A 22,219-nucleotide genomic window follows, 5' to 3' on the forward strand; every position below is an offset into this window, starting at 1 on the left:
CAACATGTTCGAGATATTCACAACTATGTTTTCACATCGCCAGGAGATGTATCTCGTTCAAACTATCTTTTCGCACTTTGAGAGTACCCTGTTCTGCAAATATTTGCAATTTTTTTTTCGGGCCTCAAAAAACACTATAAACCTTCCTTTTTTACCAAAAATCAAATACTCCAAAATTTCTCGGGAAAACACTTTTTTTTATTAATTTTGGTGCGTAGAATCCAAAACAATTCGTACTTTTTCGATCAGACTTCTCAATCAAAAGTTATAGACTAGAAACCAATTTCGAAAGAAAATTCAAAGGGCTGTAACTTTTGAACTAGTAGCCCAATCTTGGAACTGTTTGAAATTATGGATTTTACAGGCCACATTCTATAAGAAAATTTTTTTCCGGGTCGATCTGAGACAATTTTTTTTCGGGGCTCAAAAAAAGGCAGTGTATAACCTTCTTTTTTTACCAAAAATCGACTACACCAAAATTTCTCGGGAAAACACTTTTTCTTATTAATTTTGGTGCGTAGAATCCAAAACAATTCGTATTTTTTCGATCAGACTTCTCAATCAAAAGTTATAGACTAGAAACCAATTTCGAAAAAAAATTCAAAGGGCTGTAACTTTTGATCTAGTAGCCCAATCTTCAAACTGTTTGAAATTATGGATTCTACGGGCCAAATTCTATAAGAAAATGTGTTTTCCCGGTCGATCTCAGACAATTTTTTTTCCGGCCTCAAAAGAAGGCAGTACTTTTAAGTTATTCAAATATTTGAGAACAATTTAAAAATGTTTAGGGAAAGTTTCCATTGTCACAAAATCAAATATAAAAATCCGATACATCTGAATACCGAACTCGATAGTCTACGTAACTTAAAAACAATAGGGACCTTTCTTATATCCTTAAGACCATGTGCGATCGCACGTTTCTAAACAAGTTATCATGCACACGGACAAACGGATGGTCAAAAATGGATCTGTTCCAAAATCGCTAGGATTAATTTCAGAAAGGCGTACGTATCATGTGCACGACTTACGATCGCTTTGAAAACTGGTACACGTATTCTTAAGGATATAACTGGTATAAGAAAGGTCCTGGTAGGTACCTCCTATATAATAATATAATAATAATACGCTTTTACTCCCCTTAAATTTGTATATAACAATAGAAATATAAAAAAAAGGTAACCCCATACAAAGTATAACTTGATTTTTTATCTAGTATACTATTTTAAATTTTTAATGTATTTGAGTGACTAGTATTTGAATACTTTTTACTGTATTCGAATACTTTTCAAAGTAAGATAATTAAATACTTTTCAAAGTATTCGATTTTATAGTATTCGAATACCTTTGAAAGTATTCGAATACTTTTGAAAGTATTCGAATACATTCTAAAGTATTTGAATACTTATTTTTTTAAGTATTTGAATACTTTTCAATGTATCTGTATCTAGTATTCGCTTGTGCGGGACGTAAAAGTATTTAGTATTCAAATACCTTTGATTTGTGTAAAGTATTTACTATTTAGTATTCAAATACTTTTTGAAAGTATTCTGCCCAGCTCTGGACTTCACCAATAGATATGTCTCCTCCGACGGTTTATTTTGCCTATGTGCGTATACTTTCCGCCGATTAACCGTTTTTATTCAATACCGTTTTCCAAATATTTTTTAAATTTGCCTTAAAAGTTCCAAATTCCGTTCATGTTCCCTCCAGTTACTCTCAATTTTCTTATAAGCCGTTCTCAAGTTCCCATCTCATTCTTCTCATCTCCTTAATTTCAGTTTTTCATGCTTTCTTAAATTCAATGGTATGGTTGTCAACATTGGTTATAGGCAACTTATGATACACAAATCACAAAGAACTTCCGACGTACTGTATATCATTAATTTTGACATGTTTGATTTTTACATTTTTAGGTTAAGCTATCAAAATAATAAAAATGAAAATATTGTTATTTTTGTGAAGATAATTGAAAAGAAACACTTAATTAGTTAAATAATTATGATACCTCGATAATATTTCCAATTTTCTAAGCACCATTGGAAATGGAAAATTTGTTGGAAGAACTCGGCATACCGAAGAGATATTTCAAATCGACCTCTAGAGAAGACAAATTTATCGCTTTAGTTCACAAATCTTGGTTAAAGTAAAGTGACAGCTCTTTCGTAACCCACCCTTAAGCTGCTCTGTTGCAGGTCACTTGTAAAACACTCGAAACTGTCGGAGTTTACGGAGAAGACCAAATTGGAAGCTTGGGGCGAGCTGGATGAAGATATCGGAATCGGTTGGACGAAAATATTTGTGCGTGTTTTTAAGAAACGAGATGTCAAAGTTATACCACTGCCCAGAACGCGTGCAAGCGAAACCAACGAGGCTCCTTTGCTATTTCCGCAGTTGCTCCAGTATGTTTCGATGACAAATTATAAGAACTTGTGGAAAGAGGCGTATAAAAAGTATAATTGCAATTTGGAGTCGACTAAGGACACTCAGGTCACCTTAACGGATTATAACGAGGTTTTAAGGGAAATAATTTGTCGCACTTACGGTTGCACGATTATCAACGCAATAAGCTCCTCCATCGCCAATCAGGTGCCCAGCTATGAGCCTCACATGAACTTATTGCCGGCAGCGTGTAGCGTCGAAACACTGAACGCCATTTTTCTTATACACATTCCATTTTTACCGCATACCTTAAACGACTGCATCACTTTTAGTCCAGCTATTTTAGATAAATGTTATACGAAGCCTTTATTTATTATTTATCAACTTTTACACAGCCTAAAATCGTTACACAACAAAAGCTTGACGCTTGGTGACATCACGCTAAATGATATTTATGTAACCGAAGATCTCTGGATTCACATATTTCCGCAGCTCCTCTCAAATTTGCACGTGCAAGACGTGCACAAGTACGATATTAATAAGAAGACTGTCAATATTATCGATTGTCGCAAGTTTGGTCACTCGTTCGACTCCAATTTGAAATGTACCAGCTGTGGGGCGAGGACTTACGATAAATTGCAGGTAATAATATTTATCGCTATAGAAAATTAACCAAAAAGTTACCCCCAAAAATCCTTGCTTAACGTCTGCTACGCGTATTTAAAACATTCTTTTCTTCTATTTCTTCCCATCCTACGTTTTAATCATTTTGTCAGCATAAACCAATCAAATTTGCTTTAGCCACCAGCAAAACTTCAAAAGAAATACCACCGGCGGTCTCACTCGTATCAAAACTACTGCGCGTCTTAAATTAACACCTGTGTATCTTCCAATTAATCAGTTTTTAAGAAGTGATAACGAACTTCTTATCGCAAGACCGAATTGAAGTGAGATAAACTTTAAAAAAACCGCTATTATTTTCATTTCTATCTTCCTTAACGTAATCTAACTGACCAATAAATCAATCAAAATACAAAGCGATTATTTAAACAAAATTAAGCATCTAATAATTGTAATACATTGACTTCAAATTCAAATATCGAATTTGTGAAACAACCACACTATAAAGGAGTGTAAAATTACAGATTATTGTTTGTTAATCGATAGGTGACGAACGAGAGTTTAGAACAGCTTTGTCACCTATGGATCGAAGGACAAATATCAAATTTCACCTACATATCAGCGTTGAATAAGCTCTCAGGACGCAAGCTGGGCGATCCTCACTGTCACTACGTGTTCCCATGGGTCACCGATTTTGCGTCGCGCTGCGGGAAAAACTGGCGCGATCTCAAGAAGTCCAAGTATCGTCTGAATAAGGGCGATCGACAGCTCGATCTAACCTACGAGCATTCGCACGCCCAAGTTCCTCATCACGTGTCCGACGTTTTATCGCCCATCACCTATTACGTGTACATGTCGAGGCGGACGCCCCAGTCGGTTTTGTGCAGGAACGTTCGTACCATCTGGGTACCGGCCGAATATCCCAGCTCCATTCAGCGGTTACAGGAGTGGACGCCCGACGAGTGCATACCGGAGTTTTTCACCGATCCGACGGTCTTTAAAAGTATTCACGACGATTTGGAAGATTTAGAGGTGCCCCCTTGGAGTAGTAGTCCCGAAGATTTCGTGCAGCAGCATCGAGAGATATTGGAGAGCGTGTACGTCTCCGAACGCTTGCATCATTGGATCGATTTAACCTTTGGATATAAGTAAGTAGTGCGTTCATCGCGTGCTTTTCTGGACTTTTTTTTTTACAGATTATCTGGTACTGCGGCGGTTAAAGCGAAGAATGTGTGCCTCCACTTGGTCGATGACCATGCCCATTTGACTAAGTCTGGTATCGTTCAGCTATTTGCACATCCCCATCCGTCCAAAACGAACAAGTCTCCCTTTTCGGGGAAATTGCCACCAAAAATTTATGTGCATAAACATAAACATCGTAAGTATTTATTGCCTTTTATTGCATAAAACTTAGCCTTTTATCAATCAGTTATGATTTTTTGTGTGCATCACGTACGATGATGGCCGTGAAAAATATTGATCCGGTTTGAAGGACCAATTTTATATTCAGGGCATGGTCTTGATAGATCTCCGATCAATCTGTACCACCTCGCTCCTCTACGAATTTTTTTCTACGACTTTAGTATTTATTCGATTGTGTGTCCTGCACGTTTTATGTTCTTTTGCCATAACCATTTCAGGAGTTTGTCTTCTGAGAATTTGCGTTTTAGATTTGAACCAATGTTGTCTTGATACCAATAAGGGGTTCGTGTTTTAGTCGTTGGGATTATTGACATAGTAATTCTGTACAAAATCTGTAAAATTAACAATGTGGTGTCAACTGTATTTACTAAATTCAATGCTAGTAAAAAAGTTTGCACCAAGTAAAGAAATTTTCCTGGTCATTAACAACACCCCCAACGTTTCGTTATCTTCAAAATTTCACCGGAGTCTCCAATTTCAAACTGTTCTTTGGTTGGGCCCTTTTGGTAAAGCAAATTAAGAGAAATAAAAAAATTCTCTTTTCATTGTTATAATTGAATAAGTGTTAAATTTGAGTGTTTTTACCGAACGGTACCAATTTTAGTAACTGAATTATTGCAAATAAGGACCTGTTGACAAGGTAGTAAATTTCTTCTACGACATTTTCTTGGAAACTTAATTTCTCTTCACTTAATAAAAAACTTTCTTGTGAAAAGGTCTGAGATTAATAATAATAATAATAATAATAATAATAAACTCCATTTAATAAAATTGCTAAATTGAATTATTATAATTATTTTTTTGTTTTGTTTTCCTCTTTCCTGATAGCATTGGCTATTGTGCCTATCAATACCTATGTTGGTAAGTATGAATTACATACTATCCCTAGATTTGCAATGTGCGTGTGTGACTTTTTTTTGTTTTTTTTTAGGATCCGACAACTTCACCAGACGAGCGACGTACAGACAAAGACACTATTCGTTACTTGATTTTAATCCGTGCGATTAGTTAACCAGGCTAGACCTGAGTTCTCACAAGAAACACCGACCATAATAATAATAGTATTTATTCATAGACAAACTGGTTTGTGTGAAAATTGTCAACAAATATCTTAATGTTTTAATATTGAATACTAGCTGACCCGACGGACGGTGTCCTCTTTCTTAGCTATGAATACCTATTCAATTCGGATTGGAATAAATAATTTCAAAAAATTTGCTGTGGCTAGTACAGGTACCACCCGCCCCACTTGCGCATGCGCGACTCTGCCCTTTTATGTCTAAGAATATGTGTAGCAAATTTGGTTTAAATCGGTTCAACCGTTTAGCAGGAAAAGAAATTTTGACACACTTGCCCCAAAATCTCTCAATCTCTCCCCAAAATAATAAAAAATAAACGCACTAACTTCTAGTGGCTTTTGGAGATTCAGAGCTACCAACGTACTTTTTTTTTGTTGCGCTAAATGCCGTAATTTGAAAGCGATTATTGTATTTCTGGATATGAGTCAAAAAAGGTATAGAATCTGGCTCATTTCCGGAAACCAAGGAATGTATAGTGGCTCTGGTGAGTGGGTGGACACAGAAAGTTCTTTGGTCTAATAGCAATGATTTACTGTAAACTGTAATCGATTGCTATGTTATAATTAAATGCAACTCGATAGGGATTAAAATTCAACTGAAAATAGAAATTGACTCCCGTGTTTCTTGTATAACTATGTATACCACGTGTTGGGTGTATCAACACTTACCAAAAATTGATATTAGGTATATCAAATTTTTAATATAAAAGGCGTTATTGCGGTGAAATCTCTTCGAAACTTCTCAAAAAACTCACTGAAATCTGGATAAACTATCCGATCGAATTGACAGCACACTATGATATGAATAAATTAATTTTTTGACAGATATAATATGCCGATCCATTGTCGATCGATGTAGCTGTTAAAACAAATGCTGTAGCATCGTCAAACGCGCGGAATTTAAATAGTCGTTAAGTTTTCTCCAATTTTCTGCGCGATTTTCTTAGTTTTTTTCCTATAAGAATCTTCTACACAGTATTAGAAAACTTAAAAAAAAAGATGAATGAAATCGGTAAAGTCGTTCTAAAGTTAGTGCGTGACCAGAAGAAACAGGGGTTCATTTTTATATATAGAGATTATAGGTAAAAAAACAAATTACGCATTAGGTACATAGCGACAAACAAGTTACATTAACCAGTAAAATATTCATTAATATCATAATGACATTTGTCAACTAGAAACAAAAATAATGTTTCTTTAAAAGTAGATAATTGACTACAGTTACGTATTATGTGAGGGAAATGGTTATAGATCTTAATTCCTAGATTGGACGGTGAATTGGTTCCAGGTTCTACCGTCCGAACAGCCACCGAAAATTCAAACCAGTTTTGTGTCATCTAATACTGTTATGTTATAAAGCAAAGTGAAGTTCAGAAACCGTCGGCATTTGTGTGGCGTAGTATCGCAAACCTTTTATGACCAGATTATTTGGATTATTAAGAAAAAATCTGTAACTAATTTAAGATTTCTTATTTTAATTATCGACCACCTGCACGGTAACAGGCTTTGTCAGATTGTCTTTTGTTTTCATTCATTCATGTGATTCGGAATAAATTTTTCTCGTTAATCAATTAATTGAGTGTTTATTCGAATCCAAAGTGTGACTCAGATAGAGTTTTCATATTTTTTTATTTGTTCCTTTGTTGTTTTTTTTTTGAGTTTGGGTTCAGCAACCATAACATTCACCGCAGAGGACTTTCCTAGGGACTTTCACTTAAATTTCAACTTTACGATATTGTAGCGCACCATCTGTTTCAGGTCCCACGTCGAGGGAATCGAGACCATCAACCTCCGTCGAGGCATCAAAAAGTGAAGAGGAGGAGTTGTCGATCGACGAAGACTGCACTACTCCACAATTAAAAACGTCGCCCCTCGCTCTTAGCCGTTTCCTCTCGCGCAGTCGGTTATCGTTAGCCGAAGAAAAAGAACCAAAACCGTCACGAAGTCCGAGCAGCGGTCAACGGAGTACCAGTTTAGGCCCCAAGACTCCCACGTTTACCTCGCACGTAACGAAATCATCAAATCGCCTATCCATCCAAAAACCGTGTCTAAGTACCGGCACCATTTATCTACCTAAAGAGTACAATCCCGCTTTAAACCTAGCAAATCTCGAAAATCTCCACGGCTTCATCTCGAAAACATTCCTATCCCATCAGCTGAGCGTTTCCGTTTCATCGAAAAATAGCACGCGATGTACCGCGAAGGCCGAAGATCACGACGACAGTTACATCCAAAACGCGTTCACGAATCGTATTTTCACAGAGGGCTTCGAAGCCAGACTATACAACCAGCGCGCTATAAAATCTTACAGTTTTCCGATCGACAATCGCGAACAGTTTACAAGAGTACCAAACTGCAAAAAGAACGAGAACCAAATCTCTTGCAATTACTCCGCGATTATAACGTCTCGCCGGATTAAGGAGTTGCAAATTCTAGGATGTTTGATAGTCGAGTTGTTCATGGCTAAGCAGCTAATTGCGCTTGGCAACAACGCCCTAAACTTATCTTTTAACGATCGTCTCAAGGCATGCCTCGCGGTTACGAAGATGTGCAAACATGAGATTCCGCCTTGTGTTCGGTACATTCTCGAAATACTTCTCCCCGAGAACTCCCAATCAACAACGTTCCAATATCCAACCGTTACAAATTTCGGGCTTCCACCTCCAAGCGCCCACTTACTCTTAGAGCCGCTGCTTCATTGCGTAGTACCATTCCCGAAATCATTTTCGAAGTTGTATTATCTGATATCCTCGCTTAAGAACTTCGGTAGCGTTTCCCAAGAGCTTTTGGTGTTGTACCATTTCGATTGCGACGGCCAAATGTGCTTGGAGTACGAAAATTTGGAACGTACGAAAATTCTATTTGCTCAAAATATTAGCGAGTGTAAAGTGAAACGTTGTGCTCAAAATTTGGAGATTCTCCTCAATAATTTAAACGTTAACTCCGACTCGGAAATCGTACACATTTTGCTACCCAACATTAAAGATCTGCTCGAAGAGCCTTCCACGTCCGTTCTCTCCGCTTGGTATCTTTTCGACATGATCGCGCGCATGCTCGGTACGCAAAAGACTTCGGAAACGTTACTCACTTCGATGTTGAAGCTATACGAAAGTGAGCCCAACGAGACTACCATACCGTACAATAGTAAGATCGCGAAATTGTACCATCACAGTTTTTTGCTGCGATTGATGGTTCGATTTGGTTTGAAGTGTTTTTTGGAACAGTTCGTTACGTCGCTCGTCGAAGCCGTCGGTGGTTATCGAGACTATGATAGAGCCGATTTCATTTTGCATACCCACAACAAGAAGATACTGAAGAAAATGTCTAATTTAAGGTAGGTTGTTAGAAGATATATTAGAACACCCTTCTCCTCATCCAAGCACCAGCACCTTCTCCTTCGCTTTTGCTCTTCATCCTTCTTCAAAATTAATTGATGGACTTGTATTGTTAGTGATTTATGCTATTATTGATTTTTAAATGACGAATTTGTGATCATGTGCCTTCTCGCTACAATCTTTGCTTTAGTTAGATGGGTGTTGGTGACTTTGTGGCAAAAACACGCCGTGGTTCCGATGTTAGTCCCTTGTATGTGTCACTTATTTTACCTGCATGCGCCCCTCTCTTTGAAGGTGATCTTTGAAAGAACTTGAAATTTGTAAATGACCAAAATAGCGTATTTTTGACTACTGAATCTAAATCTTGAAAAAACAACATCGCATTTTTCAAATAACAAATAATGCGACTTTTTTATATGGAACACCCTGTATATTAATACATCGTAAGGTAGAAGAGGAAGGATTATGTATGTATGGATGTATGGCAGCTTATTAAATTCTTTACAAAAGTTCTTAATGCGCAGCATAGCCAAAATACCAAGGTCGATAAAAGTTTTTACTGTTGTATCGTCGACGAGTCAATATTTGTAATTGTCTTTCGCTTCATTAAACCTAATCTTTTTAACCTACAATATGAGCCTCGTTTTTTGTCTCCTGTTGTTTACACTCGCTTGCTTTGTGTCCAAGAGAATGGTCCTAGAGTCCTGGAATTTTTTGCAGTAGCTTGAAGGTGTGCCACACGGCCATCAAATTTCGCTGTCTAAAAGGCCCCCCCCCCCCCATTAATTATTTCCTGAGATGCTGTTTTTGAAAGTAAAGACAACCAATTGGTCTCAGATTTTGCATACGCATGCCTTTAGTGGTGCCAAGTTAAACTTTAGAAAAATGGTGGAGGGGGGGGGGGTAAACACATGTTCTACCCTTCGTGGTATTCTAATGAAAGGTCTCATCGAAATAAATTAGTTTGTACAAGCTATAACTGTCCCGTGCGACTCTTTTTCGAGATCAGTGAGCGAGGGGCCTGAGGGAGGGGCGGGGGTTAAAAATTAATTTTCTCTCTCATTGTATTCTAATTAAAGGTCTCGACGAAAGGAACCGTTTTCTACCAACTCTGTCCTTCTTTCTGTCGTCTTATCAAAGTACGGGGTGGAGAGGGAGGGGGGGGGGAACTAGTTTTATCCTTCATGGTACTCTAATGAAAGGTCTCAACGAAAGGAATTAATTTCTACCAACCATAGCCCACCTCCTCGACCGCTTATCGTGATCGGGTATGTTCCCTTATACCTCATGAACGGATTGTCGGAAGAGGGTACTCACAAAGGGCGATTGAGACGTCTGCAAGAAATATATCCATTGGTGATGTCAAAAAGCTATTTCGGTTTAAAAAAATGCGCTTCATCTGCACAAGAGTTGTGCACAATTTATACTTGTTTGTCTAGCTTCGGAATACAAGTCCAGTTTTTTCGTGAATTCCAGTACACATGCATTTTCAAAATTGTCAAAAACTTCATTTCATTTCTAAAAAACAAACTTCTCTACGTTTACCCGACTATTTTTTCGGGACGTCCTTCCTCATCTGGTGATTTATCTGCGGCACATTTGGCTGGAGCAGCTCAATGTTGCTCGTCTCTGGTGATCAAAATTTTAAAAAAATCAGGGAATAAACACACGGGTATTTTGAAACAGCGAACTACAAGAATACGCGATACAGATTAACGCTAGAGGCGCTGGTGCAATTTACAAATGGCAAGTTCTATCAGGTTTTTAAGTGGCATACCTAATCGTACACTACACATAACATCCTTAAATGTGACATGTTTTAAGATATCCCGCTTTAAATTATGCTTATCGTGAGCGGAGTGTGTCAAAGAATGACGTATATATCTCCAATTTTGGGGTGTGTAGGTAATTGCACTGTTCACAATTAAAAACTTTGGAAATGTTCTGAGTTAGACGACGATTTTTTAAATTATCCTTATTGTTGTTTGTATAATTGCACTGGTCACATTCAATATTTTTGAAAGTAGGTACCTACTTGAGATAAAATGTGATGTTTCAAACTATCCGTGTCCTTTAAGGTATAATTACACTGATTGCGAATGGAATTTTTGAAAGTGTATTTACTTTTACAGCCGTAAACGCTACAATATTCGTCACCTGTGGCCATTGTAAATAACGAAACGCTATCAAAATGGCGGTCTTCTCTCGAATGAATTTATTACAATTTGCTGCCACCAGATGTCTCACTGCACTGCTTTGTAGAATCTAGGGACTTTACTTTGTAGCATTGCTCCGGAAGTCGCTCGCCTTCTATTGGTGACCTAAAGTGCGTTCGACCTCTAGATGGAGTTGGTCGGCTCTTTGTGGTGAGTTGGAGATGGCCATCGACCCATCCTATTCACCCCCCTTTGGGCATTACGTCAAAGTTAAGTTGTAAAGTAGCTCAAGGAGAAGCTTGCTAATAGTGACGTTGGGAATCGATCAAGGCATAGTTCGAAATTCGTTCGCTGCCTCGGGGTCATCTCTTAGAGGTGACCTGATCTATTTGTGTTCTCTCCGGTAGCGGTCTTGGGCTACCTGTGGGGCGGGGGAGGTGGTCACCCTCTGATAAGAGCTTCGAATATTGACTGTTGAAAGGTCAATGGGTTTCGCGCATTGTGAATTAACGAAGGAGAAGCCTAGAGGTCGCTGATATCAGGGAAATCCACTGTCAGATAGGACTAACTGAGGCTTTAAGGCTCTGAAATTGTAAGCGATCGATAATATTGCTTAATTTAATTCTATTTCAGATCTATAGACTCGGAACAGAGTGAGCTCTCGCCCAGCGACGACTCCAGTTCGTGCTCCGATAAAAACTTGCCAAGCTCGAAAACGCAACCGACTGCGCCAGTAGCAAGCGAGCCTGAAATGTTCGAGTTCGACCAGGAAGACGATCGCGCAAGCGACAACGGACAATCGCTGCAATCGCTGATCGAGCACTTGGAGTTGAACGTCGCCTCCGATTTACCATTTAACCATTCGACGGCAGAGGAAGCGCTCGACGCCACGCTAACCGAAAACATCGAGCAACTTCGTAGTTTGGAGGAGTTAAATTTAAACATCAACGACGATTATTTGGAAGGCAACTGTTTATCGTCCACGATTCCGATTCCCAGCTACCGCCCGGGCGAGTTGACTAATATAAGCTGCGAAATCGGAAGTAAAAGGAGCGAGACCGATTACATTTACGACAAACAGTCCGACCCCCAACACTTCGAGATGAGTTCGCCGAACACGCAGGCGAGTAATTTCGAACGAATCGATCGGCAGTCGAACTCTAGTGGCTCCGTTTACAATTACTCGAAGTCGTTTATGAAGTTTAGAAAAAACGAAGCGAAGATTTCCGACATGAGCTCCGACAGTCTCATTTGGTTGTCCCATCGGCTCGGTCCCGTGTTGACGGCGAAGTATTTGGCGCGGAACTTGCTGCGCATGTTGACGTTGTGTTATGTAGGTAAGGAGAGTCTCGTTTCGCTACCGCGCGAAGGTAACGAGTGCGGAAGTAATGAGCATGTCGAGCCGATTACGATAGCGTCCAGTCGAGTTGTCGGCGATCAGAACGCCACCAAAGTCTTGGACTGTCTGGCGAATATTGCAGGTAGGTGTTTGTTTAGTGTGCACAATAATCCACAGCGTTCAATTTAAGCACTTTACGGAGAGCAACTAATTCTTTTGCAATATTTCCCACACATGAGCGAGTTGATTGCTTTGTGTAAGAAGCGTTTGACGCCGAACTTGGAAGGGGGACTTATATCGAGTTTGGCGCTACTTCAATACATCATTCCGTATCTGTGCGATACGACGTTTATGGATCACCTTCAAGTAGGTAAACCTAAATAACGGACGCTTGAATGCAACCATCCCAAATCATGCTCACATTATTCCCGTTGTGATTAAAAGACAAAATGAAAATTTTATTGAAATGCAAGATAGCAAAAAAACTATACTAAATCCGTCGCACTCACACACATAGCCACAGATTTCTTGAAATGACAACTAACAATGTTGAATGCGCTTGCTTTTGTCCAGTCTATAGTTATTTTCGTTGATCCGTTAGCCAATCAACAAACAGTAAATTTGATGAAACTAAAATTTACTGTTTGTAGTTTGGGATCAACGGAGACGGACACAATTTTCTGATGAAGTTGTATCTTTAAATTCAAATTCAAAGGGGTAGATAGACTAACCGAGGACCCCTGAAGACCAATGGGTTTGCCTAAAAGCTTTAGAACTTTAAGCCTTTTCCCGAACGCTTTGGAGCCTTCTCGAGGTTTCCTGGCGTCTTTTTTAAAAGTCAAAATATTCAACGTTCTATAAAAAGAAACATTTATTCGACTAGCAACTTTGAGTCTAATATGACTTATTCGCGAAAGTATGTGTGCACTGCCTTTTAGTGAAACGGAATTATTAAATTGTTTAAAAAAAAGCATAAAAAATAAACATTCCTCGGGCCCAGATGATATACCTAATTCTTTGCTTAGGTCAAGTTTGCATATTATAATAAAACCTGTCACACATTTAGTCAATATGTCTTTTTCAAACGGTGTCTTCCCGAAAGAACTTAAGCTGTCAACCGTACATCCCGTTCACAAAAAAGGTTGCTCTCGAGATTGCTCGAATTACAGACCAATTTCTGTTAGCTCGGCGCTGTCAAAAGTTTTTGAATACGCCATGTTAGAGAGGCTAAGTAGTCACCTTGTTAAATATAACATTGTAAGTAATAAACAACACGGGTTCTGCAATGGGAAATCGACAATTACTGCCATTAACTCCTTTGTTAACGACATCATTTCACTTCTTGATAAAAAACAGAATATTTTGTGACCTCATCAGGGCTTTTGATATTGTTGATCACTTGGTACTGTTGGAAAAATTAAATACTTACGGTATCAGAGGCGTTGTTGCCAATTGGTTTTCATCATATCTCTCTGGAAGGTGTCAACAAGTAGAAATTAAATTTAAAACCGGTTCCACTATTGCAAAATTTTTATCCACAGCTTTGCCTGTTAATATGGGGGTTCCACAAGGATCTGTTTTAGGACCTATTTTATTTTTATTATTTATTAATGATATTGTCATGTTCTTAAATTGCTTGGTTTTATATGCGGATGATACGACGGCATTAATATCCGGAAAGAAGCAAGAAAATATATATCCAAAAGCTGTTGAGATTCTAAATAAGCTAAGTAATTGGTTTAATTTTAACAAATTATTCTTAAATCACGATAAAACATTTTTCCTACCGTTTACAACTTTTGGAAATAACCATTTGTCTGACTCAAGCAACAAAAACATTAATATTCTAGGCACTGGGAAGTTTCTGGGGATCTATTTAGATCAAAACTTAAATTGGAAATGTCACTGCGAAAATCTTATTAAAAGACTAAACACTTATTGCTACCAGATACGGAATCTTAAAGAATTAATGGATGCGAACCATACTTTAAATTATTACTATGCTCAAATTCAATCCAGATTGTCGTATGGAATAATTGTTTGGGGCTCGTCAAGCGCGGCAAAAAATGTTTTTTTGGTACAAAAACGAATAGTCCGGTGTATTGCGGGTAGTAAGAAATTTGATTCGGGTCGCCCGATATTTAAAAAATTGAATATTCTTACACTTTCATCACTCTATATACTTGAATTGTTAACTTTTATTTTCCATAATCAGCAACATTTCTTACGCCATAGCAATTTTCACAATTACAACACGCGCAATAAACAACAATTTATCACCCCTTTAACAAGGCTTAAACTTGCCCATAATTCTCCCACGTCAATGGGCATTAAATTATTTAATGCTCTTCCAAGTACACTTAGAAGTCAGGGAACAATAAAGTGCTTTAAATCTTCTTTAAAAAAATTTCTTCTAGTCAATGCACCATATACAATTGATGAATTTCTAAATTGTATTGATAAAAATTGCGGATCTCTAGTGTAATTTATATTGCATTCTTTCTTTTGTCCATTGTATTGTGTATGACCAACATTTTTTAAATTGTATTTAATTGTATTTTTTTGTGTCTGACGTATCCTATACAATTCAAAATTTGTCTGGGGAATTAATATATATTATTATTATTATTACTATAACTTTCTGCTTTTAAAAAAAATATTTTTGAATTCTTCTCAGAGCTTTCTAGAGTTGGTTAGAATTTATTAGTACTGAACGAGACTGGAGGGTGCTTTCCAGAGCAATAGAAAGTTATTATAATTATCCCACATTCCATTTGAGCTAGGGTAATCTAAGAAGTATCCATTTCACAGAGGAAATCGATTCAATTTTGAACGCGACGGACACCACTGGTTTTAGGAAACGTTGTTTTAAGAAATGTTTTAAATTCTGTATTGCTAAAGGCACTGTTTTAAAACCTATTTTTTTGAAAATACAGTGTGTTTAATTTAGGATGTCATTTTGAAAAACATTTTGCATCCAACGGTTCGCCTCCTCGGCTCCACCAGGTATACATTTCCAAACGGTGCGCTGGCACGGAATGTGCTGGCACGAAAATACGTAGATACCGTCTACCTGCTATCGCTGCGAATGGGAGCGCATATGACGAAAACCCACCTGGCCGTCCCATCCCTACAACGGTTCTTTTTAATCTTCGACAAAGCGAACGGTGACACCAGTTACACGACGGAGGACGTCATCTCAAAGAAGGTAACGCGTCACGGGTTTAATGGGGCTTGTACGCATTCGTGTTGATAGAACTCAACTCAACGGGATCACAGCCCTTTGCGGTCCATTGAGGAAACTCACTTCATAGAGGTTCGACGAGATGGGACTACGGCGGAGTGGGCGGTAGGTGGGCGGCCATTCCAGATACGTGTGAAAGATTCGGAGTCGGTCGATAGTTTGTCGCCGCCGCCTTTCGGGAAGATTTCTACACCGAGCACAGCGGACGACATTCCCAACCAGGTAAGAGTGCATTTGATGGCCGGCTCGTGTGGCGCAGTTCAGTTGAAGCTGGACTGTGGTGCTAAGGGTCCCTGGTTCGAATCCGGGTTCGGGCATGGGTATTTGTAAATGTATAGTGGGTTGGGTTGGTAGAGCAGCCTTGGCTGAAACCCCGCCCACTCAAAAATAAAGGCAAAATAAAAATAAAGGCAAAATAATGGCCTATCTATACGTTAACTCCTTACTATATGCATATCTGATCATCAAGGTCTGATAAGGGTTATTATCCAGAGATGCATAGAAACCAAAATTAACTATCGATATGAGTAACGCCACCACTCTGGGGCGACCATTTTGTTAGCTTACGGTTTAACGTTACAGGCACTGCAAGAGCTGCGGACGGTGTTCACCTCCGAATTGGCACATACAGCTTACGTTCCATTTCTCAGACAGATCGGAGTCGACTCCTTAGAGCTCTCTTTAAAGAATCACACCGTAATTAAAAATCTCTGCCAGGAATACGAGCACGAAATCAAACTGACCTATCCGAACATTTCGTCCAGTTGGCAACTTTCCGATTCTCACGCGTACGCGGCGAGCAACAGCTCGGGCTGTAATGCGGCGGTGGTCGGTAATCGTATCGATGTGCAGGGCGAGGCGTCGGTCGACGTTCTAAGTCTGATCAGCAACAAAATGGAGAATACAGCCCGCCATCTTCGTGGGAATTGGTTGGCTTACTGGGAGCACGAGATCGGACGATCCGACAAGGACACGATGTTTAACTTCAAGCAAATTCGTCTGCAAAGCTTTAACGGTCATCTGAACAGCGTGAAATGCTTGACGGTGTTGGATAACGAAAATAGCTTCATGAGCGGCAGCCGGGATAAGACCGTGAAACTGTGGTCGTTGCGCAGTCAGGGGGACGGTTCGAGCGTGTCATCCTGTCAGTGGACCTACACGGCTCATCGCAAATCCGTGCTAAGTCTAACGTTCATAGAGAGCATGCGTCTGGTCGCTTCAAGCGACAGCGTCGTGCACATCTGGGATCCGTACATGGGTGCGAACGTCGGGCACCTCGAATCTTCCAAGTTTCCGCCGGTTAACGTATTGAAGTGCATGCCCGCCCCGAGCACCATCCTGTTCGCCGCGACAACCGAAGGAACTGTTCGCGTTATTGACGCCCGAATCTGCAACTATGTCTACGAATTAAAGGTGAGTTCACGCACCTCAAAGTGTTGTACATGTCGTCTGCTTGGTAGATTACTGTAAATCCCGCCGGCCTAATACGATGTTTGGCGGTGTCGAGTTCGGGACTGTGGCTGGCCACAGGACAATCATCCGGGCACATCACCGTATTGGATACTCGGACCGGACTCGTCATTTCCACCTGGCGAGCGCACGAAAGTGAGGTTTTGCAGTTGGTTTCGCATGGGGAAAATACCCTCATTTCTAGTAGTTTAGACCAAGTCATTAGTGTTTGGAATATACACGAGGGCCGGTTGAAATTTCATATGAGGTAAGTCGGTTGACCTTGGAGTTTTGGCATAGTTAGCGAAGCGCATTTAAGTTTGAGTTTGGCAATGAGTTTAAAATACACAGGTAAGTTTCACTGGTGTGTGCTTCTTGTACTTTTTAATTATTTTGACAAAACCAGAAAAGAATACTCTTTACGTTTGTAGTTTTAGTTTGACAAAAACTATAAAATTGCCAACGCACATCCAGTATAAAACACAATTGGAAAGTAGTTACAATCACTAAATAGCAGTTGCCTTTTTTGTTTCAGAATAATAAAAATTGAAAGACGTTATTTAAAAATTATCTTCGATTCATGACAACTTCTTATTTCTACTTACAGATAAGCTTTTCACATTCACAATTCTTGAGGTACCTAACAATAATTCATAGCGTTATAGATCTAGGAACCCAATTTTTTAGAACCTGGGATCTTTACAGTAAATATCACAATCACAATGATACTAGATTTTCATGTACAGGTAGGAAATTTTATATTTTCAAAACGTAGTCAGTGGCGTACATTTGCATGGTCGAGGGAGACATATTTTTTTTAATGGCAACTACTAGTTTTCATTACATATTAATAAAGAGTACACTTTTTTCATCAAAAATATGTAATGAAAACTAGTAGTGCTATTAAAAAATATAGTTTTGAAGATTATATACATCATTATATAAATTATATACCTACATATTCTCTGTTTTTTGTCCGCCCAATTCGATTCCATATGACACAACACAAGATTGCACGAAACCTGCTCTGTTATTGGTTAATAATAATAATAATAATAATAAAAATAATTTTTTTATTATCAACCAATGGCAGAGCAGGTTTCGTGCAATCTTGTGTTGTGTCATACGGAATCGAATTGGGCGCACAAAAAAAAACAAAGAATATGTAGGTTGAAATTGAATGGCGCAAACCACGTTTGAGTGACACCTGGCAAGTAACAAACTTCTAACGTCAAATCAAATCAATTCAGCTGATACTTTCGATTTATTGTAGAGAGACTATTTTTAGCGCATTTTTTAAAAATCAAAAAAAATTTGCTATTGTTTGCGTTTTGTCCGTCCTTCCGGACCCACCTTTGAATTACTTGTAGAGGAATGGAGAAGTTTTGTTGTAAAGTAATTATGAAAATTAAGTAAAATGAAACAAAAATGCGAAAGAATCATTAAAATACCTCCACAAATGAAAAAGTAACAAGACTTTAAAGTTGCGCTTGGAAAATAATTTCGATCCGCGTGTGACGTCACTTGACATATGCGCATACAATGCTTATTTGTTCGCTTAGTACGTGTATGGTTGGTTATTGGTGGTATAATAGGAACTGGCGGTTAGGCGATCTCTTTTACGTTTTGTTAGAATTAAGGTACATGATTCATTTAGACTTGTTGTCTGGTGCGCATTCAGTTTAAATCTCTGACGTCGATTTACTCTCTCTATCTTTATAACAAAGACAAAGATGACGATTATTCCGAAGTTTAATTTAAATTTAATTGGGTTAGGTTTATGAGTGACATGTGACAAACGCCAAACGTTCCGACATGCGACTTGACATATTAATGACATAAATTTTCTGTCACTTCTAACTTGCGGGTATTAAAGAGAGCTAAAGATAACCTAGATATGACGCAAACGCAAGTTCCTATTATACAGATTTTACCACCGTAACGGCGGCACTCGATTGGGTCAAATGACGTCACAGCACTACTGTGTTGCGCATTGAATACGTAAAGTAATATATATCTTACTCATTTATTAACGGATTTGAAATTTTTTTTCTAGTTTGTTAGTTTTGGGGAGGGGAAGAGGTTTAACCACTCACTAATGAAAGGTCTTATCGAAAGGAATATATGCAACTGTCTTCCGCGATTCGAGATTAGTGGTTGACAGGGGGGGGGGGGCAGATGGGTTTATCTTTCATGGTACTGTAATTAAAGGTGTTGACGAAAGGAACTGTTTTCTATCAGCTATCGCCCTTCTCTTTCTCTTTTACTCCTTATCAGAATTAGGTTTTTTATCAGAAGTGAGGCGTTTCCAAACCTTTAGATTTTTTATTTCTTCTTCAGATTTTTCCCATTCCTTGGAAGTTTTTCCTATTGTTCAGATTCGTCTGATGCTTAAGAGTCTGCGAAATCAAATTTTGATCTAACTTAAGTAATATCTATGAATTCCACCCCTAGTGCAACTCCATCTTGGATTTTGTTGTCATTCTCAAGATCTTGAAAGTTGTGTGACCAGTGTACCCTGATCATCATCGTCATCGCCGTGGATATCAGCACTAACACCCTGTTCATAGGTTCCTGTTCATCCTGATCCGTATTCTCGATCAAAATGCAGTTCTCCATTCTGTTCATCTTGATCAATTATTTGTCTTCTACCGCCAGGGGGCGGGGGGCGCATGCGCATAACGCCGCAGTGCGCCAAAAACGACCACGATGGACCTTAGAATTTGCCATAAGAAATAACATGAGATTTTGGCGAAAAGTATATGCCAAAACTCTTGTTGCTCCTCTACTGAAGTTATTTTTCCAAGAAGAACATAGTTAAAGATTACTAAAATATTCCAAGGTAAATAAAAAAAGAAAAACAGGCAGATTCTAAAATATAATTCTTCGATAACACAAACTTACCTCTTATGAAGTTTGATCGGAATTATACATTGTGTTCTGTTTGAAGATATTCATTTGGGGTATACTTTATAAAAGAGCGATGCAACAAATTCAAAGTCGCAGTTGGCGGTGAAAAGGTGTTGATCGTAAACGAACCTCAATACACTTGTCATTTTATTTCGAGTTGTAAATTCTAGCTTACATTAGAGTTACATGGTATGTTCACAATTAAACTTTCATTGCCAACTATGACGCTGAATTTTTTTAATCGCTCGATACATAGTACACCGTATAAAGCTACGTAACACCACCTATTTTAATGCAAGCTAAGCTAATACTCCCCTCGTCTCCATCCATCCGGTGGCGATCCCGCATCGTGTCAGTCTTTAAATTAATGTTGGTTGTCTCCGATTTACAACAGTCGATGACGCGGGTTCGAACCGGAGCGCGCGCATTTTTTTTTTCTATAATCCATCGCGCCAAAAAGAAGGGAGTATGTGAGAGAAAAAATTAGATTTTTCTGTTGGTGCTCACCAACTCTCACTTTCGAATTTTTTTACACTTTGTGTTGATGTTTTCGCGGTTGACTGAAAATCCGTCCCTGATAAGGCCCACTTTGTGTCTTCGGTAAGTCTCCTGGATTCTCTGCATGCCTCACAATTATCGTTTGAAGAAATATAGGAGGTGAAGATCGATACGTTTCCTTTTTTGTTCTTTTTACTGTCAGATCGAAAAACTGCACACTACTATAGAAGCCAACGAGTTCATTTTTTTATAATTTATGATAAACCTCATTTGATTCTAACAGGTGCACTGCATATGAAGTGCTTTTTTTGCAGATGTCGTAAGATTCGCCCATTATCAGGAAATCGTTTAGATAATTTATCGACAGTGATCTCAAATGAGAAATTATAGTTTCATTGATTTTATACAGGGTGTTCCTAAATCTGATGTAATACGGAAGGGCTAATTATTTGTCTTATTTTATTACTACCACAACTGATTCTGTAGCCTGGTATCGTGTGGCTTGCGTCTCCATACGTCGGCGTACGCAAAAGCCTGGATATACCGGGTGGTGCAGGGTCAGTAGGAACATAGGGATTTAACATGGGAAATTAGTTTCGTGCAATATCCTGCCCTCCTGTACATTTTACAGAAAAAAGTGTAGAGTTTAAAGTTGTTCAGAATTAAAAGGTGCATAGAAAACTGCATTTTTGGTGTTTGTGTGAGCTAATGCCATTTAATAGTTCAGTCAAATGATGCACGATAAGTGCTCATAGTGGAAAGTTCTGGTGTAATTGTTTTTAGTGGTTTATTTTATGTTTCTTGGTGCGTTGAACACGAACCTGAAGTTGTCTAACCAAAATTGTTCCCGCAAATATGAGAAATCATCAAAAAACACTTAAACAAATGGTTTTTAGTGGTTTCAAGCTTATAACTTGCAAAGCAAGCTAATTATCAAAAAAGTGGTTCTATTGTAAAATAAAGAGGAGAAAATTACCTAAAATGTATGCCTCTTTGTTTTTTTGAACGTCGTGTGGTTTCCAAAACTGTTGAAGTATTGGGAAAATCGCTAATTTTTGAAAAATAGAACTAAAAATATGAAGTGCAATTTTTTGTCTTGAATAATAGAAAGTGTTTGTCTTAGCTTAAATGCCATTTGTTTAATACTGCCAAACAGGAGTGCGTTGGAAATTTTATGTGCACCTATTTCATATGTGTATTTAATGTTTTACGTATTAGTATTTACATTCCCAGGGGAGCTACTGAGCCTGTCCATTGCCTAAATATCTACAATAATGAATTAATCTCAGGCACGACTGCAAATAGAATAGGCGTTCACACATCACTCCACAGTGACGCTTCATTCTCGAGTACGAAACTGAGATCTGATGCCTTCAAGGGTTTATTAACGTCCATGGCAATACTGCCTTTGAATAGATTACTACTATTAGGCGCAGATAATGGAAATATTACATTGTTATGTTAACCCACAATAAACTCGCATAGTCAGAACTATTAGGAAAGAACACGTCATCTAGTTATTTTTGTGATAGCCAATTTTTATATTGTTAAGTACATATAATGTATTAGAGGTTCTCTATAACAGATGTTCTATCATGCAAATCATTGAGGTTCTCTTTTATTTTCGCGTAATTTAGCTCAAGGTTTAATACCTCAATTTTGCAATACAGTCAAATCAGTTCAATTACTAATGGTGATACATTTATCTATATATTATACTACAATAATAACGAAAGTATTAAGCGTTTCCAAAGAAATTTATATATATCGAGAGAATGTTAAATCTGT

General features: G+C 38.4%; 1 protein-coding gene across 2 annotated transcripts; it reads left to right on the forward strand.

Moving 5' to 3' along the window:
- The first annotated feature begins 1,903 nt into the window (after positions 1-1,903).
- On the forward strand, positions 1,904-21,931 carry LOC116179395 (WD repeat-containing protein 81). Of its 2 annotated transcripts, none has more exons than XM_031499183.1 (12): positions 1,904-2,143; positions 2,193-3,021; positions 3,547-4,148; positions 4,197-4,378; positions 7,259-8,834; positions 11,625-12,472; positions 12,521-12,696; positions 15,281-15,538; positions 15,587-15,796; positions 16,157-16,987; positions 17,035-17,291; positions 21,650-21,931. In XM_031499183.1, the coding sequence occupies exons 1-12, from the start codon at positions 2,043-2,045 to the stop codon at positions 21,894-21,896; spliced, it is 6,117 nt and encodes a 2,038-aa protein (XP_031355043.1). In that variant the 5' UTR covers positions 1,904-2,042; the 3' UTR covers positions 21,897-21,931. The 2 variants fall into 2 exon arrangements, with proteins under 2 accessions (XP_031355043.1, XP_031355044.1); XM_031499184.1 differs by having other exon boundaries at positions 21,665-21,931.
- The last annotated feature ends 288 nt before the right edge of the window (positions 21,932-22,219 follow it).

The sequence above is a fragment of the Photinus pyralis genome, unplaced genomic scaffold, assembly GCF_008802855.1.
Source record: "Photinus pyralis isolate 1611_PpyrPB1 unplaced genomic scaffold, Ppyr1.3 Ppyr1.4_LG8, whole genome shotgun sequence".
Classification (NCBI taxonomy): Eukaryota; Metazoa; Arthropoda; class Insecta; order Coleoptera; family Lampyridae; genus Photinus; species Photinus pyralis.

Coding starts and splice junctions, on each gene's coding strand:
- LOC116179395 (XM_031499183.1), top strand. CDS start 2,043: ATGGAAAATTTGTTGGAAGAACTCGGCATACCGAAGAGATATTTCAAA. Junction 4,379..7,258: donor TGTGCATAAACATAAACATC/GTAAGTATTTAT, acceptor CATCTGTTTCAG/GTCCCACGTCGAGGGAATCG. Junction 15,539..15,586: donor AGGACGTCATCTCAAAGAAG/GTAACGCGTCAC, acceptor TCGTGTTGATAG/AACTCAACTCAACGGGATCA.